The sequence below is a fragment of the Manihot esculenta genome, chromosome 6 (assembly GCF_001659605.2).
Source record: "Manihot esculenta cultivar AM560-2 chromosome 6, M.esculenta_v8, whole genome shotgun sequence".
NCBI lineage: Eukaryota > Viridiplantae > Streptophyta > Magnoliopsida > Malpighiales > Euphorbiaceae > Manihot > Manihot esculenta.
The window spans coordinates 24,501,509-24,517,725 of record NC_035166.2 but is presented as its reverse complement, the minus strand read 5'-3'; the positions used below and the strand labels follow the sequence as shown (position 1 = coordinate 24,517,725).

The following is a 16,217-nucleotide window of genomic DNA, read 5'->3' as shown; positions in this document are numbered from 1 at the left end:
CAATACAAAGTTATCTTGTCTATCTCGGGCAATCTCAACTCTTCCAATAACTTCTGCAACCATAAGAGTTCACACACTCCTTGGGCCATTGCTCTGTATTCTGCTTCCGCACTTGACCGAGCAACAACACTTTGTTTTTTGCTCCTCCAGGTGACAAGGTTCCCTCCCACAACTATGCAGTATCCAGAGGTGAATCTCTTGTCATCAAGAGATCCTGCACAATCTACATCTGTAAAAGCTTCAACTCAGAGGTGACCATGTTTGGAGTAAAGAAGCCCTTTCCCTAGCGCAAACTTTAGATATCTCAAGATGCGAAGTATAGCCTACATATGAGTCTCGCGAAGATCATGCATGAATTGGCTGACTAAGCTAACAACATCGGCTATATCCGATCGACTGTGTGAGAGATAAATCAACCTTCCTATCAATGTCTGATATCTTCCAATATCCACGGACTCACCAGTTCCTGCTTTCAGCTTGTGATTACTTTCAATGGGAGATTCTGCTAGTTTACACTCCATCATACCAGTTTCTTCCAAAAGATCCAGAATGTTCTTTCTTTGAGAGATAAAAATTCCTTTTCTGATCTAGCCAACTCGATACCTAGGAAATATTGCAGTTTTCCTAGATCTTTAATTTCAAATTCCTGAGCCAACAACCTCTTTAACTGAGCCATTTCATCTTTGTCATCACCTGTCACCACTACATCATCAACATACACAATAAGAAGGGTGATCTTACCCTTGTGATGTTTGATAAGCAAAGTGTGATCAGCATTACTTTGTTGTTAACCAAAGGTCATCATGGCTCTGCTAAACCTGTCAAACCAAGCTCTAGGAGATTATTTTGGCCCATACAAAGCCTTTTTTAACCTGTACACCTTTCCTTGTGTCTTCCCGTCAGCAAATCCAGGAGGAATTTCCATAAACACTTCTTCTTCTAAATCTCTATAGAGGAAAGCATTATTCACATCAAACTGTTGCAAGTACCGGTCCAAGTTGGCTGCGAAGATAACAGAACTCTGATTGAGTTCATTTTTGCAACTAGGGCAAATGTCTCTTGGTAATCCACTCCCTAGCCTTAAACCGTTCAATTGTACCATCAACTTTGTGTTTCACTGTGAACACCCACTTACAGCCAACGAGTTTCTTCCCAGGTGGGAGAGTGACAAGCTCCCAAGTCTCATTTTTAGCCAATGCTTTCATCTCTTCAATTATTACTTCCTTCCATTTAGGATCTGCAAGAGCTTTCTTCCGATCCTGTGGAATAGACACAGAGGAAATAGACAAGGCAAAAGCTCTATACGAAGGAGACAAGGATTCATCAGAAACAACGTTAGAAATAAGATGTTTAGTACAAGATCTGACCCCTTTTCTTTGTGCAATAGGTTTAACTAAGTCATTTGAGCATTCAAGAGTAATGGGTAACTCACCAGAAGAAGATTCTCAACTCTGAGTAGACTGCATAATGACTTCTTCTGCCTTGTCTCTCCTTGAATACCTTCTCAAATCTAACTTGTCCAATTTTCTCCCTGATTGGACATCTCCCCCTGTCTACTAGAACTCAAACTCTCTAGTTGAACCATATTATCCAGAATCACAGAATTCGGGATCACCTCTTCTTGCTCATTATTCTCCCCCTGAAGAGGTGAGTTGATGGTACTGAAGTAGGGTTCAGTTTCTCGAAAGGCAACATCCATACTGACTAAGTATTTTCTAGAGGGAGGGTGATAACACTTGTATTCCTTCTGTGTCGGAGAGCACCTGACAAACACACATTTAAGGGCCTTGGGGTCCAATTTCTCTACCGTCAGTATGGACAAAACAAACACACCTAAATACTTTTGGTGGAACAACGTATGAATTCTTCCCTTGTAGAACCGCCAAAAAAACTCATAAAGTCAAGGGTCTTGAGAGGCATTCTATTTATAAGGTAAGCAGATACAAGAATTGCATCTCCCCAATATGCTTTGGGTAGATTCATGGTGAACATAAGAAATTGAGCTACCTCCAATAGACGCCTATTTTTCCTCTCAGCAATGCCATTTTGGGCACTAGTATAAGGACAACTAGTCTTGTGTACTATCCCATTACTCTCCAAATAAGCAGAAAAGCTACTATCCATGTATTCTCTTCCATTGTCAGTTCTCAAAATTTTCACCTTAGTATCAAATTGAGTACATACTATCTTATGAAAGGATTGAAAACAAGAAAAGACATCACTTTTAGCTTTAATCAGATAAACCCAAGTCATTCGAGTGCAACAATCAATAAAGGTGACAAACCATCGATTACCAAATAAGGAGACAGTTTGAGTAGGCCCGCAAACATCAAAATGAATAGTCGCAAAAGGAATTTGACTTTTATTATGACTCAAAAGATAGGATGTTCTAGTGTGTTTAGCATACTCACAAGCATCACAAAAAAAAAAGCCAAACTGAGTTTTAGCAAACAAATTACGATAAAGTTTTTCTAAGATAAAAAACGATGGATACCCTAACCGTCAGTTCCACTGTATTATTTCCTGATTGACATCCTTATTTTCTCCAAAACAAGCTTGAGATATCAAAGAACTTGGATCACCCTCCAACATGTATAAGCCATCATGTAGCCTACCATTACCAATCCTCTTCCCTGCGCAAAGATCCTGAATAACACAATTATCAGGAAAGAATTCAATTTTACAGTTAAGGGCATTGGTGATAGCACTGACAGATAAAAGGTTGACAGGAAAGTGGGGAACATGAAAGGCAGATGATAATTTAATGTTGAATGTCCGGATATGGGAGTAAAAGAGCCATCAGCAATTCTGATACTATCTTTGGTTAGAGAAGGAGAATAATTGAGAAGTCTTTAGAAGAGCCTGTCATATGTCTATTCGCACCAGAATCGGTAATCCATGGAACATTATTAAAAGAGGAAGCATTACCTGATTTTGTAAAGTTAGATGTGGCACCAAAGGATGAAGAAGTGTCAATATGAGACAGGAGACGCTTGAGACTCTGAAGTTCATTAGGGGAAAGAAGCTCGGTCATCGTTGTCTCATTAAAGAGTTCCTCCACAGTTTTTGCTAAATTAGCTTGATTTCTGGAGGTACCTCGTTTTCCTCCACGGCCTCTAGTGGGACAATCATGTAACTTCCAACAAGTATCTTTGGTATGCCTCGGTTTCCCACAATAGTCGATGTAAGTGATCTTTCTCAGAAATAGAAGGTTGTGGTGTGCTCAAACTAGTAGTCAACCCAGCCTTTTCAACTGGTGCAGTACAGAACATAGCATGTCGACGACTTTCCTCTTGTTGAACATGGGCGTGGGCCTCTTTTAGAGAAGGAAAAGGATTTCTTCCCAACACTTGGACCCGAATTGGATCATGTTCGTTATTCAACCCTACAAGAAAATCATAGACTCGCTCCTTTTCAATCATTCTCCGAAATTTGATTGCATCTCCAGTGCAGTCTGTCTGGAAGTCTTGCTAGTAATCAAGTTCCTGCCATAAGCCACATAACTCAGAATAAAATTGGGAAATAGTCATTTCTCCTTGCTTAGTACCATGAATCTTATTCCGAATATCATAAATTTGGACATCATTCCCAATCTTGGAATAAGTTAAAGACAAAGCCTTCCATATTTTTGCAGCAGTATCAATTAACAAATAGGACTTAGAGATATGAGGTTATATAGAGTTAAGTAACCATGTCATAACAAGACAATTATCCGAATTCCATTGAGGAAAATCTGGATCACTCTCATCCGATTGCGTTTTATTACCAGTGACATAGCCCTGCAATCCTCTAGCCCTAATAAACAACAAACAAGACTTTGACCAAGCAAGATAATTGATTCCATTAAGTTTTATGGGACTAATTTGCAAGGAAGGATTATCAGAGTTAGGAACTGAGACCCTTTTACTTTCTGCCATGGTAAAGATTTATAAACCGTAAAAGAATAGAAGGTATCCAAGGTTTACACACAAGAGAGCCCAGAGGCTCTTAGATGGGTTTAGTACCAAAAAAGGTAGATCTAGGGTTTTGAAACCCTAAAGAGGAAAAATTGAATTTAGACCTAAAAATCAGGAAAAGGCTCTGATACCATGATGAATTTTGGGAAAATTTTGAGTATTCTTGTATTTCACTCTTAATCTTTACAATTGGTCTACATGACTATTTATACACAGAATCATATCTAAACAGGAAGCAAATAATCAAATAATAATTACAGAGATAACTAAGGATCCTAATCAAATCAAATCATATCCCTAGAATCAGCTAGGATCAGCAAATAAGTCAACAGTGACAATGCAAGAGAATATTTGTCTTCCACATTCACTCATTTCTTGTATACTCAGGGTGTTACTCACCAAACTTCTTGTTCTCATACCCCATAAAACAAAATGGAATTGCCCAGCGAAAAAAATCGGCATTTGATTGAATAAGCTCGCACGTTACTTCTACATCACAATGTTCCATTGCATTTTTAGGGCAAGCTGTCCTCATTGCCTATTACTTGATTTACCGAATGCCTTCCTCTGTTTTGCAGTATCAAAGTCCTCATTCTGTTCTATTTCCTAACCAGAATTCCACCTTATTGTCTCTGCGTGTTTTCAGATGTATATACTTTGTTCATGATCATACTCCTCGCAAACACAAACTCCAGTCCAAATCAGTCAAATGTGTCTTTCTTGGCTATTCATGGCTTCAAAAAGGTTACAAATACTATGATCCTACTACTAACAGATATTTTGTATTTGCAGATGTCGGCTTTTTTGAAATCTCTCCTTAATGTTCTTCTAGTCCAGCACACAAAACCTTTGTTCCTAGAGCTTTGCCTATACCTCTAACTTTTATTTCTCCTTTGCCTCAAGTGTGTCCATCTCCCAATTCTATGCCACCTACTTAGGTCTTGACCTCACCCATCTACTAATAACAATGACATTTCTCTCTCTAATGCAGATACTTCTAATGACTCGCCTCCCGTTTCATCATCACCTACTTCGGTCATGCCTTCAGCAGTAACCGGTACTCCTCTTGCTCTTTGAAAAGGTATTCGCTCTTCTCAAAATCCTCATCCCATTTATAATTTTATGAGTTACCATCGTTTGTCTCCTTCCTATTATACTTTTGTTTCTACTATGTCTACTGTCTCTATACCTAAGACAGTTAGAGAAGCATTGGATCATCTTGATTGGTGCAATGCAATGGTTGAGGAAATGACTGCTCTTCATACTAGTGGAACTTGAAAACAGGTATCTATACCACTTGGCAAGTCTACTATTGGTTGTCACCTAGCAAGTCTACTGTTGGTTGTCAAATAGTAGGCGATGAGTTTACAAAGTTAAGGTGGGACCTGATGGCAAAATTGATCGCCTTAAAGCTCGCCTTATAGCTAAAGATTACATAAATTTTTAGGCTTGATTACAGTGATACTTTCTCTCCGGTAGCTAAAATAGATTTTGTTCACCTCCTTACTGCACATTAAAAATGTCTTTCTTCACGATGAACTCGCCGAAGAAGTCTATATGGAGCAACCTTTAGGGTTTGTTGCTCAGGAGAAGTCAGACTTGTATAGTCTAAAACAGTCTCCAAGAGTATGGTTTGGACGATTCAGCACTGTAGTTCAACAGTTTGGAATGTCTCAAAGTAATTCTGATCATTCCATATTTTTTCGTTATAATAGCGATAGATGCATCTACTTGGTGGTCTATGTTGATAATCATATTGTCGTTACAAGAAATGATCATGATAGAATCTCTCAGCTTAAGCAACATTTATTCAGTCATTTCCAAACTAAAGGCCTAGGATAATTGAAGTATTTCTTGAAAATTGAAGTTGCACAGTCTAAAACAGGTATTGTGATTTATCAACAGAAATATGCTTTGGATATATTGCAAGAAAAAGGCATATTAGACCGTAGACATGTGGACACTCCCATGGATCCAAATGTCAAACTTATTCCTGAATAGGGAGAGCCACTTAAAGATCCTACTAGATACAGAAGATCAGTTGACAAGCTCAATTATCTCACTATCATGCGATTTCCTTTGTTGTGAGTGTAGTTAGTCAATTTCTTCAAACCCCATACAGTAGTCACTGGGATGCAGTCATTAGCATTCTTAGATATATCAAAGAAGCTTCAGGACAAGGTCTACTCTACAGAACAAGGATCATTCACAAAATGTTGGCTATTCTAATGCAGATTGGACAGGTTTTCCTTTAGATATACGATCTACTTCAGGATATTGTATTATGATTGGAGGGAATCTTCTATCCTGAAAAATTAAAAAACAAGGTGCGGTTGCAAGATAAGTGCAGATGCAGAATATCGAGCTATGTCTTTAGCAACATACAAACTCATTTGGTTGAAGCATCTCCTTCAAGAATTGAAATATAGCGATACTGGCCAAATGAAGTTGATATGTCAAGCTTCCCTCCATATTGCATCAAATCCAGTTTTTCACGAGAGGACAAAGCATATAAAGGTGGATTGCCATTTTATTAGGTAAAAGATCGAGTCAGGATGCATTTCTACTATCTTTGTCAACTCAAATAATCAACTAGCTAGCTGATGTTTTCACAAAATCTCTTCGGGGTTCACGAAAAGATTATATTTGTAACAAGCTTGGAGCATATGACATGTACGCTCCAGCTTGAAGGGGAGTGTTGAAATACTTCCTGTAAATAGCCTAAATTTGTAGTGATTGTGTATATAATTAGGGATATAATTATGTGATATAATTGAGATATGATTAAGTTATAATTAGAAAATTAATTTATTTTCTTACCTAGTATGTATTCTTGTAAGTGGTATATACCCCCAATTGGCTTGAGGGGAATCATCAAGCATTTTTCTCTCAAAACTTCTACTTCCCTCCTTTTTTTAATTATCGTTTTCAGATTTGAATAATCATAAGATTCAGGTACATTTAAGATTAACACCATAGGATCAAATCAATATGTTGGGAAATTGATTTGAATCATAAGATTCTAACAACGGAGGATAAATTATGCTAATAAGGCAAAATAGTCAAAGTAAATTACTTCTAAAATATGTTTACTTAAGAGCCAAAGAGTTAAAACAGAATAAGATTAAATAAAAGAGTTTGATCATTGAAGCACTCACAGGATCAGCTTGAACAGGTATGCCAAGTCGGGACTGTGCATTTGCGATAGTAAGAATAACATTTTCACGCTGATTCCTTACATTGTCCTTCTGCAAGAAGAAAAAGAGAAGGTAATTATCAAAAAACTACCCATTAAAAAAAAGAAAATTAAGTACCATATCAAGATTTTTCTCTAGCACAATAATATTAACCATTCATTTACGCTTGCAACCAAAAAGTTAGCTTATTACATTTGTGAAGTGCACTCAAAGTCTCAAAACCTCATAACAAAATTAAATATATTTCTGCAAATATACCTTCCATATTTCTTTACCACTTAAGTGAAGTGGCCTCACAAAGATAATAGTATTTTAATATTTTCAGATACCTTTCATTGGAAACATACACCACACATACAAGCAGTCGCATATTTTAAAAGTGCATGTATTTCAGCAAACATATATTGCACCCATCAAAATCATTAATAATGGTATATTTCTAGAAAACAAAACACTTTAATTATCTATTTAAGTTATTATTTTTAATATATATAATTGTAAAGCATATGAAAGATCTATAGATTATAAGGAATTTTGGTTGTCAATTGAAAAATGTTGGGAAATCTTTATTTATTAAGAATATTTTATCTTATAAACAATACATATGCATAGACGCACACAAACACACACTCTCTAGTTCAGTTAACAATCAACTTTATCAAATGAAAGGTATTAGTACTGAACCAATTGATTTATTTAATCAAGTTTTTCAGATCACTTTCTGGTTCAGATTCAAGGCTCAATTTTTTTAATTTTATTTTCTTCCCTTATGTGCAGTTTTGAAATTGTAGGGTGATAAGAGCCCTACTTAGGCTCCCATCTAATTGAATTATCATTTTGCTTACATCAAACAATAAATAATGGTTATATGACAACCATTAATTAGCAGAATCCTTCTTCGGAATTCACAGCAAACAAAAATATTTACGAGAATGAGTGCAAAGAGGTGAAATAAGGAAAGGGAGGAATCACAAAAAAAGTAAAAGAAAATAAGGGAGATTTACAATTTCATCCTTGGGTATTGTGATTATTAACAAGCTAGTCCTTAACTTTATAGTCCTTTTAACTATTTTCAACCCATTTTTCCATTAAAGACTTGGTCAAAGGGGGAACTTTCTAAATTCCAAGATTACCCCCACAACCATTAAAATATCCCACACCACACAGAATCAAGGCCATCTCTTCTTCTTCCTCCTCCTCTTCACATATTAGGCAGGAGATAAGGTTTGCACACAACAAATTACCTAACCCATTGCAAAAACAATCCATACCAACTATTTGCAACTGCAAAAGCAAAGCATTCAAATATATACACATGCCCAACTCTCTAACAAAACCCATGTAACTTCTCTCTCAGTTGAACTTGAACCTTCTCAAGCCACGTATGGGCCTTAGCAATGGCAGAAACTCAAGGCACAAATTGGGCAGCATGAGGTTGAAATCGGTGAAGCAGGAAGCCTTCAATTCAGTTTTATCCTTCAGTAGCAAACAAAGCCTTCAACTCAACTCCATTCAATTCTATCCAAGGGTGAGCATTTGCAGACAAGGCCACGGCCGAGAACTAGAAGTAAGATTGGAAGTACAAGTCCAGGTCTTATTGGAGCATGAATAAATGGTGGTAATAGAATCAAATGGCGAGATCGATAATGCAACTCCTTCACACTGCAGTTGCACATAATCGTCTAAATTTTCAGATGCCGGGGGATGGCCATCCTAACCTTTTCTTGAATTTGTTTGATGGAAAGAAGAGAGTGAGAGTCGTGTGTTCAAAATTCAATGTTGCTAGGAGGATGTATAAGGATGGGTATGGATTTAGAAGATAAGAATAGGTCGGTCCTTTCGTAATGCACCAATATATAAATGGGTGAAAGAACTATATAGTTAACACTAACAGAGACCTAAGTGAGAGATTTTCAGATGAGTTTTTGAAATGCAGAATGACTTGTAATAATAACAATATCTAGGAACTAAATCATAAATCTCCCAAAACATAAAACACCAAAATACAAGAGAAAACCAATTGGGACGCAAAAGGAAATTCAAAAATCACAATTTCACCAAAAACACACTCCAAGATTAATATCTTATCTGAGAGCAGATTATAACAAAAGCATCTATACAAACCTGAAACCCAAACACATGCTCCAGAAGATCAAACAAGTCTGCATCCCGATCTCCAGAAATCTCAAAATCAGCAGGAAGTCTGGGGAAATGCTCTGTGTATTTAATGGCAGATATGGCACCTCTAACCTGAGGAATCCACCCAATCGCAATACAGAAAATATGACATTTTCCTCTGAAAACTGACAGTGAATGTGTTTGATACATCTTATATATTCGTAAACAAAAACAAATTTTGGTTGTCAATCTAAAGACAGATAGAGGTAAACTTAGGAGGAGGTGTATAATCACTAGTAAAAGAATAAGCACAGCACTACTTACTTCAGGGAAAATTCCAATAGCATTGGTCAATGATGGTGCTTCCAAAGGGACAATATTATACGGTATGTCTTCCCCAACTTTTTTAATTCTTCGCAACTGGGTATCACAGACCAAAAGTTATGTTCAACAGTACAAAAACCTAATAACATCTAAACAACAATAGAACCTTCAACTTTCCAGGAACAAAAGTCATTTTCTTTTTTTTCTGAAAAATAAAACTGCAATATTAATAAATGAAAAATGTACAGAGAAGCTATTTTGTTGCAAATGGTCAGATCAGAACTTATATCAAATGGATATAACATGATCATAAAAAATCGCAACAATTTCTTTTTGCGTATAGCAAGAAACTCTCTACTTACCCAAATTATATAAAATCTTTAATTCCAAGGAATTGCCTCATGCAATTAGTCTAATAGCCCCTGCGCTCCATATAAAATTTTCATGTATATTTTTCATTTCTATTGAATTGCCCCCAACCCCCAACCCCCAAAAAAAAAAATTATTAATAAATAAATAAGCATGTTTGAAGCAAATAATTATAATTTTTTGGTTTATCAATATATATGTGTATTCCCTAACCCAATTTAAATATTTATCTATTTAAATTAATGATATTTTGTTGTACAATATATATATATATATACATGCATCCCCCCTACCAGGACAAACTTTTTTCTTTGGATCTACCACTAATACCACAATATAAAGGAAAGAAACATAGTCTTCTATCAAACATGTTCAAAGATGTGAAATCGAAACTTCCTTAAAACTTAAAATCACACATTTATGGGAGGTATATGTAACTACCTCCTCCATAATAAGTCTTCCAACACCATCAGGATCTGCATCTTTGCTAAGTGCCTCCATGACCTCCACTAAGGCCCTCAAGGTAGCAAATACCTTTTTCATCTCCCGAGATCTCAGTTCCAACCTACAACAAGAACAATTGAAGTAATTGTAAAGTGACGCATGCATATGTTGTGTTTACCATTTAATAAGTAAAACTACTTTTAACTATGGGATAGAAGATATATTATTTAATGCAGCAGAATTCCAGTGAGGATCCCTGCTAAGCATCCATGGCTGAGTGGTTAAAACATCCAAATCACAATTGGCAAATGCAGAGGTTCAATTCCTGCTGGTATATGCACCAATCGAACCAGATAAGTAGCAATTGGCTCCATACAAAATCATCCACGCATAACAAATTAATGTAGTATATTTATGCCATAACATATGAACAGTCTTATATACAAAAAAATGATTAATCAAATGATGTTACTCTTTGTCATCTTTAGCGTAGGCAATTACCAAAACAACATCAAAAAACACATGAAACTGAAAATATGCATGGCACCAATAAAAGAAAACATGGTCACTGATGAAAAAACAAGAGATATAGAATATCGACATAGAAAACATAAAACTTTTGCAGATTTCATAAATTAATAATGACAAGATGTGCCAAATGGCTTTGTCCATGCTGCAAAAGTAACAATTGCATATTGTATCCAAAAGTTCTAACACTCTAGACTAAATATTCCAGTCAGTTGTATCTTAAGTTCAGACAGACACATATGGACTCTCTCCAGGCTTACAGGTTTCATTCACCAATTGCTGTCATCAGCACAAAGAAACTATGTTCATTAGATACATCATTGCAAGGCACCATACTTAACCAAAAGATTTTATGATGATTAGTTTCCATTGCAATAGGTTTGCCACAGGGCACAATATTCAGAAAATATATATGTGTGTGTGTGGCAGGTATATATAAACCAATCAAATGAAAAGGAAACTCAAAACAAAGAAAATTTAGCCATACTCTCCAAGATTAGCAGAGGAAAAAGTTCCAGACTCCCGCCACTTTTGCTCCTCTCTTTGCATATCATCCACTCTATGCAGTCTCTTGTAGCGTTGGTAAAACTCCCATAAGTGTTCAATGTCATGACTGCGATCTATTTGGGCACCATCCCTTTTGGCAAGTTTTTGCTGTCGCCAACAAAGATCTCATCAAAACTCAAATCAAGATATTTAAAATGAATAAAAAATAACATTGGAATGAATGAGCTGATTGTAAGTATCACGTTACTGCATTCAAATTGGCAATAATAATGAAGTGCTACCTGATTTATATGGACCAGTAAGATTCAAAGCTCAAGTATACCTTAATTACAGACATCAAGCCAGTCTTGAATTGGAGAACACCACGACCATCACTATTTGGGTCCAAGTTTTGTGCCATAGAATATGCCTGCTCGCACACTGAAGTTGAAAACAGTACAAATTCTAAGAAATATTTCACCAGAATTCAATTTAGAAGGAAGCACTAGAATCTTATACATTCCAGGAAAAATATCAAATTGAATTCATAGTGACGACTCCACATCGTACGTTTTGAGATCAGTACATTCAGATGAAGTAAAACGCATCAGTGAGTTCACATATCTCTTGTTGAACCTCACAGTACATTAACTAGGCAAGGGGGAAATAAAAATAAAAAGCTCTTATCTCTTTAAATTCAAGCTAAATTAGCTTCAATTAACATCATCAAAACATTTATTAAACTCGCGCATAATTGATCATCGTTTGATGCCAAAAAGAAACACGCAAAATTTAGCATAAATTTTAAACAAAAAAAAAGTAAATCAAAACTCACGTATTCTGGCGACGACGGGGTCCTCATCCTGAACCTCATCGGCTGCTTGTAAGATGGCATCAATGTTGGTTGTACGGACGAGCGAAGGTGGTACAGCTCCAGCAATGCCAGTTGGAATTCTCTCATGACCTTGGCCAGCAGTTCTCAGTTGCTCCCTGTTCAAGGTGGCTCGCACCAACCTCTCCCAGTTATCATAAACCCTAGCCATTACACTCACACCAAATCAGAGCAATCCGAACCCTAGATTTATCATTCAACAGTATAAACGTGTGGGCTACGACTCAGCCGGAGTAGGATATTTCCGCTTGCTAGTGGTAAGCTAGATCCGTAACTCAGTCAGTTAACAGCAAAACGAAACAGAGGTTTTCAAAATGAGGTTTAACGAGGAAAGGGAACGAGTACAAAGAAACGCGGTGATCGCGGGAAAAAAGGCAGGGGAAGAAAGAGTAGATGAGGACTATTGAAATTACGGCTGTACCCTTAAACATTGATAAAATGATCTTTCCATTAATAATGATTCGATGGTTTTATATGGACGATCATAGACTTTCTCTCTAATTTGGATGAATGGATCGACGACCCCGACTGTCCACGCGTAGAACTTTTGATCTGTTCGTCGACGTCGTTTTTTTAACGCTTACACCCTTACACCGTAAGAAAAGAAAAAAAAAAAGGCAATTTGCATGAACTGGCAAGTAGCAACGGTTTTGAATTTTGAAAATTCTACTTGGTTGGACCAATGGCGTTGCCCAAGCATGTACTTGTCCAATTCTTATATCCGTGTTGAGTTTAGGTTAAGGAAACTTTTTTCAATAAGTTGTTTATATATCCGATTAATTAAAGTTAAATAAAGTATAATTTTAAATGAGTTTTATTTTATCATAAATTTATAAATGAATATAAGTGCAATTATACTTTTATATTTTTATTAAGAGTTAAATTTTAACTAATTAAGTCTATATACTTTTATTCAATAAGCAATGGAGTTTTGATTTATTCAAATATTATTTTTTTAATAATAAAATATTACTTTTTATTAATAATATTTTATTTTTATAATTTTAAGATTATTTAACATTTTTATAATTTTCATGTTAATTAAAATAATAAATTTTTTATATTTATATTTAAAATATTTTTTTATTATTAAAAAAAATAATATTATATTAAGTCATGAATTATCTAACCTTCAACAAATTATATGGATTTAATTTATTAAAAAATTAAATTGACCACATTTGACCATTAAACAAAATATAAAAATTTATTTAGATTTACTTTCATTCGATAAATTATAATATTTAAAATTAATAAAACACTCTTATAAAACTATATATATCTCTTATCATTTAATTGCATTCTAAAACTCTACTTTTATAAACTATAGAGGAAAGCATTGCTAGCTCTTTTTTTTGTATCATTCAAAACTTTAGGTTTAATAGAGTTTGAATGATAAAGTGTATGAAAAATCAAAACTTTCAATTTATAATGAGCTTTTAAAAATAAGAGAATTATTAAATTTCAATAGAAAAACTGTAATTTACGTTTAAATTACTTGCAAATGCAATAACTTAATTTTATTACTTGCTATATATATAATTAATATGCTTTCAAAAAATATATATATATATAATTAATAAAATATAAAAATAAAAAGCTACTAAACAAATAATATATATGTTACATCATAGAATACACATTAGTTTATGTGTTTATTCACTTAGATAAATATATGATTTAGTTTTCACAATTAATGGATGGAATGTATTTATAGGAGGGGCTGTAAAAATAAAAAACTAAAATTTAATGCTTTATATATCCAATAATTTTTTCATATATACATATAAACTAATCATCGTCGGTTAGCGTGGATTCATCATCAACATAAATAGTTAAAAAAAACAAAAAAATATATAGAGCTTTTTTTAAATCATTCTAAATGTAAAAAAATTCAAATTATACAATTGAAAAACTAATTTCTAGATTCAGTGTGTCAAATAACTAACTCTTATGCCGCATCAGCGCACGAGAGCTTGCAAAACTGTATACATGGTGTCGAACATACCATGCAAATATTTATCTGGCACTACAAATGTCAAATATATCCAACAGTTATATATTCAGATATATCCAACGGCTAGTTTAACCCTCGTAGTGCTAAATTAGTTTGAATGTTACCCCACGACTCCCTGCTTTATAAATATCATGGCTTACTTCTCCTCTATGAATTGCACAGCAGATAAAAGAATTGCTTCTAACAATTGAAATTTTTGTATGTTTTTAGAATGTGAAAGATTTTTATAAGAAAAAATAAATTTTGTAAAATATTTTAAAGGAAAATTACTTGAATCAAGTTTTTTTTTTACTCAATTGCAATTAAAAAAAAAACGCTAGGAAGTTTCATTTATATTTTTTAAATATAATTTAAATTAATTTCATATTTTTTATTAAGTTTAATCAATAAAAATAAATATTTAAAATTAATTTTTTTATTTGCATAAATTGAAATATTTTATTTTATTGATCGACCCGTTGAAAAAATTATATAGTGATTAATCGTTTAAAGGGTACATACATAAAAAATTATAAATTTTTTTTAATATGTATATATTATTTACTGTGATTAATTTTAATTACTTTAATTTAAAAAAAAGAGTAAAAAGTAAAAATTAAAAAGTTTAACTAACAATCATATAAATATATGAATTTATATGTTTATTTTATTTATTATAAAAAAATAACAGTTTCTGTATATGCTAATATTCACGAGAACGGAGATATTATAAGTAGTTCACATAGATACGATTTTAATAGCGTTTTTTCAAAAGTTGCTCAAATAAATAAAAGAATAAGTTTTAATAAACTAATCGACAAGATTGCTCGTGCAATTGAATTAGCTAACAATAATAAATCTGTTAAGGGCTACTATAGTCCATTGTTCTTCTATTGTGGCTAGATATATAGCTCTGGCCTTCTCCTACTTTCCTTGGATGATTTCAACCCGTGTCTCTGTTGAAAACTTCATGGCTAGATACCGAATACTTATCACTGCTTCAAAATCATATAGTATTGGTCTTCCAAGGATGACATTGTAGCTCAGGGGTAACTTTACCGCCAGAAATATTGTGTACTGATTCCATGATAGGGGCAGTTCCCCTAGAGTAAGGGCTACTTTTACTTTTCTTTTCACTACTATCGAGGTTTCCCCTATCCCCTTGACCGGAACTTGATCTCTAACCAGCTGCTCCTCAAGTATCTTCATTTGCTGAAAGACCCTGCAAGGTAACAGATTATCTTTGTTGTCGTCGTCTACTAGCACCTTTCGAACCCTAAAATTGTGGATGATGGCCTCGATGACCAAGGCATCGTCATGGGCCATCTGCACTCCCTGTGCATCTTCCAAGGAAAAATAAATGGTTACTGGAGAGTATTTAGCAACCTACATCACTTATATGTTGCTTTCGCCTTCATTTCTACCTCTCTTCTTCCCTCTCCGACTCATACGACCTCCAGTCTCTCCCACAATCATATTGATTATTCCACTAGAGTCATCGTTTATTAGTGCTCCAATCTGTCTCTTGAGCCTTTCCCCAGCTACATTTTGTTGTTGTCTCTGGCCCTCTAGCTTCTTCATGAAATTCCGAAGGTGGCCTTTTTTTATTAGTCTTTCTATCTCGTTTATTAATTGGTACCAGTCATTACTATAATGGCCATGAGTTTTGTGGTATTGACAATACTTATTTGGGTCCCTTCTATTCGCTTTTGCTTTCATGGGCTTAGGCTATTATATGAAATCTTTGTCCTGGATTGCCACGAGCACTTCGACTCTGGACACATTTAGAGGAGTAATATTGGTGGGGAGCCGGGATTGATAAGGTCTCTGCTCCTTTCTCTCCCACTAGTGTTTGCTCAATGGCTCTGGTCCCCGATCCTGCCTCCTCTCTGACCTATCTTATCTCT

The 16,217-nt window shown here is 34.7% G+C and overlaps 1 protein-coding gene across 2 annotated transcripts in view; it reads right to left on the bottom strand.

The window, feature by feature from the left end:
* LOC110617464 (callose synthase 10) overlaps window positions 1-12,876 on the bottom strand; it is a 52,935-nt gene extending 40,059 nt beyond the window's left edge. The window contains exons 1-7 of one of the 2 annotated variants that reach the window (XR_006351083.1): window positions 12,258-12,876; window positions 11,766-11,863; window positions 11,424-11,590; window positions 10,406-10,529; window positions 9,596-9,691; window positions 9,278-9,403; window positions 7,115-7,204 (exon numbers count right to left, since the gene is read on the bottom strand). Coding sequence is in view for 1 of the 2 variants with exons in the window: in XM_021760245.2 (XP_021615937.1) it covers window positions 7,115-7,204; window positions 9,278-9,403; window positions 9,596-9,691; window positions 10,406-10,529; window positions 11,424-11,590; window positions 11,766-11,863; window positions 12,258-12,465 (909 nt within the window). In the remaining variant the exon portion in view is untranslated. The remainder of the gene's footprint in view (window positions 1-7,114; window positions 7,205-9,277; window positions 9,404-9,595; window positions 9,692-10,405; window positions 10,530-11,423; window positions 11,591-11,765; window positions 11,864-12,257) is intronic. The other variant, XM_021760245.2, reaches the window with a different exon arrangement.
* Between the last annotated feature and the right edge of the window lie 3,341 nt (window positions 12,877-16,217).